We start from the raw sequence: 2,497 nt of genomic DNA on the forward strand, positions 1-2,497 counted from the left end.
GCACGTTGCAGTTTTTGACATTGAAGTCCATCTGCCATCATGCTGCCCATTCACCTTGCTTGGTTAGCTCCCTCTGAGGACTTCTCTGGACTTGACTATGACCTAAATAATCTGGAGCCATCTGCAAATGTTGTCATCTCACTGTTCACCAATCTTTCTCGAGTGTTCATAACTATACAATATTTATTGTACTATTTGTTATAAAACAAATGTGTCACGGAGTCCCTGGGCGATGCTCTGGAACTGCTCCCTATGAAGCCAGACAGGACTCTGGGGAAGTCTCCTTTCTGTGAGCAGACTGTCTTTGGGACACATAGGTCACACAACTTCCACCATCCTGGGTCTGACCTCGGAGCTTTCAGCATCATCTGCCCCTCCATGTGCTTCCCACAGCGAGTCCGCCCAGGCGAGGTCCTGGGGAAGCCAGAGGGTCCTGCCCCGCAACTTCGCCGTCAGACATGACTCTCAGCCAGCCAGTAAAACAGAAGGTTTATTAGACTAAAGGAACATGGTCTAAAACAGAGCTTGTAGGTACAGAGAACAGGACTCCTCAGCTGGGTCCATTTTGGGGGCAGTGAGCCAGACACCCACATCTGCACTTCACCCCATGACCCCAGCCAGCCCCAAACTCAAACTCTTTCCAGCCCCTCCTCCTCTGGGCTTTGTCCCTTTCCCTGGCCACGAGGGCACCTGATTCCTTCCTTCTCCAACCCTTTAGCTCTTACCTTGCAGGGGGGAAGGGCCCAGGGAAACAGTTGCCAGGGAACAGGGTTTCAGCCATTCTCTGTGTCCAGACCCCTGCACACACCTGCCCTCTAGGGCTCTGCAAGGATCGTACACCCTTATCCCACCACCTAGTTACTTAAGAACTGCATAGGGGAAACTAAGACACCCCCACGCTATTCAGAGGAAACATTAAGAACAGTCCCACTTTGTCACAACATGTAACCCCCCTCACTCTGCTTCTTTCCCTTTACAGACACCTGGAGCATTTCTGAGCCCAATCAACGCACAGACCACCACATGGCGGCTTTCAACCTCAGTGACTATGACCATTCATCATTCATCCTAACAGGCATCCCTGGCCTGGAAACTGCTCACAGCTGGATTTCCATCCCTTTCTCTATGTTCTACATTCTTGGCCTGTTGCTAACTTCCATGGTTCTGTTTGTTGTAGGCAAAGAGCAGACCCTGCATGAACCAATGTACCTGCTGCTCTGCATGCTGGAGCTCACAGAAATCAGCGCGTCTACTGCCATCGTGCCAAAGGCACTGTGTATATTTTGGTTCAATCTGAAAAGCATTACTCTGGGTGGCTGCCTCACCCAGATGTGCTTCATTCAGGTGGTTTCTGTTATACAGTCAGCCATCCTCACGACAATGGCCTTTGATCGCTATGTTGCCATATGTAACCCTCTGAGATATGCCACCATCCTCACCAAAGCACGAATAGCTAAGCTAGGGATAGTGTGTTTGACAAGAGCTGTTCTCTTCATTCTGCCCCTGCCTCTGCTCCTGAGCAGGCTGCCATTCTGTGCCAGCCGCATTATCCCCCACATGTACTGCGACCACATGGCTGTGGCAAAGATGTCGTGTGGGGACATTACAGTCGACAGGATATACATCTTATTCGTAGTATTTACAGTCTTTTTGTTTGACACGACGCTTATTGCTGTGTCGTATGGTCTGATAATCAGGGCCGTCCTCAGAATCCCCTCCGAGGAAGCCCACCAGAAAGCCCTTAACACCTGTACAGCCCACATCTCTGTCCTTCTGATTACTTGCACTCTCGCCCTCTTCTCTCATCTGAAACACTGGTTCAGTCAGGGCATCACTCCCTATGTACACGTCATCTTGTCCAGCCTGTATTTCCTCCTCAACCCTATGCTCAACCCTATCATTTATGGTATCAAAACCAAAGAGCTTCGTGACAAAGTGTGCAAATACATCTGCAGAATGTGATCAACTCGGACCACTGACTCCAAACCTCTGTTTCTTGAGGGGGGAAATGATATCTCCTCATAAATCAAGGGTGTTCTATCCAAGTTTGGCTGAGTCCATCATTGTGGAAATTCACAGACTTTAAAGCTCCTCACACCTAACATCTTATCACTCCATCACCAAGCACTGCTCTCTCTGTTGCTGAGTTCCCTCTCTCTGACCATATCCTGATCACTTTCAGTGTCACCCATCAGCCCCCACCTCTACACACCATGTCACTTGGCATTCCTTTTACTTCCATACCAGCAGAAGACACTGCAGCTTTCTGAAGCAAGGTGGCTTCCCATTAGACCCTGTGTGAACAGCATTCTTGTTCAGTCTGGTGAAATAAAGCTATGCTTTCTGATAGACAAAAAAAAAAAGAAAAGAAAAAAAAAGAAAGCAACTATAATTCTGAACTTCTTTATCATAACTACAGTGATCTGGTGAGCAAAATTTACCTGATTTTTCTAAGACCAATAATTCAGGAAGCCCGGAGGATAAACCAAATGTTTCC

The 2,497-nt window shown here is 48.2% G+C and overlaps 1 protein-coding gene across 1 annotated transcript; it reads left to right on the forward strand.

Annotated features, from left to right (window-relative positions):
• The first annotated feature begins 1,023 nt into the window (after positions 1 to 1,023).
• LOC119565279 (olfactory receptor 52N2-like) lies at positions 1,024 to 1,962 on the forward strand. The gene has a single exon (XM_037889783.1). It carries the CDS (start codon positions 1,024 to 1,026, stop codon positions 1,960 to 1,962), a length of 939 nt encoding a protein of 312 aa, XP_037745711.1.
• The last annotated feature ends 535 nt before the right edge of the window (positions 1,963 to 2,497 follow it).

The sequence above is a fragment of the Chelonia mydas genome, chromosome 1 (assembly GCF_015237465.2).
Source record: "Chelonia mydas isolate rCheMyd1 chromosome 1, rCheMyd1.pri.v2, whole genome shotgun sequence".
NCBI classification, from domain to species: Eukaryota; Metazoa; Chordata; order Testudines; family Cheloniidae; genus Chelonia; species Chelonia mydas.

Coding starts and splice junctions, on each gene's coding strand:
- LOC119565279 (XM_037889783.1), top strand. CDS start 1,024: ATGGCGGCTTTCAACCTCAGTGACTATGACCATTCATCATTCATCCTA.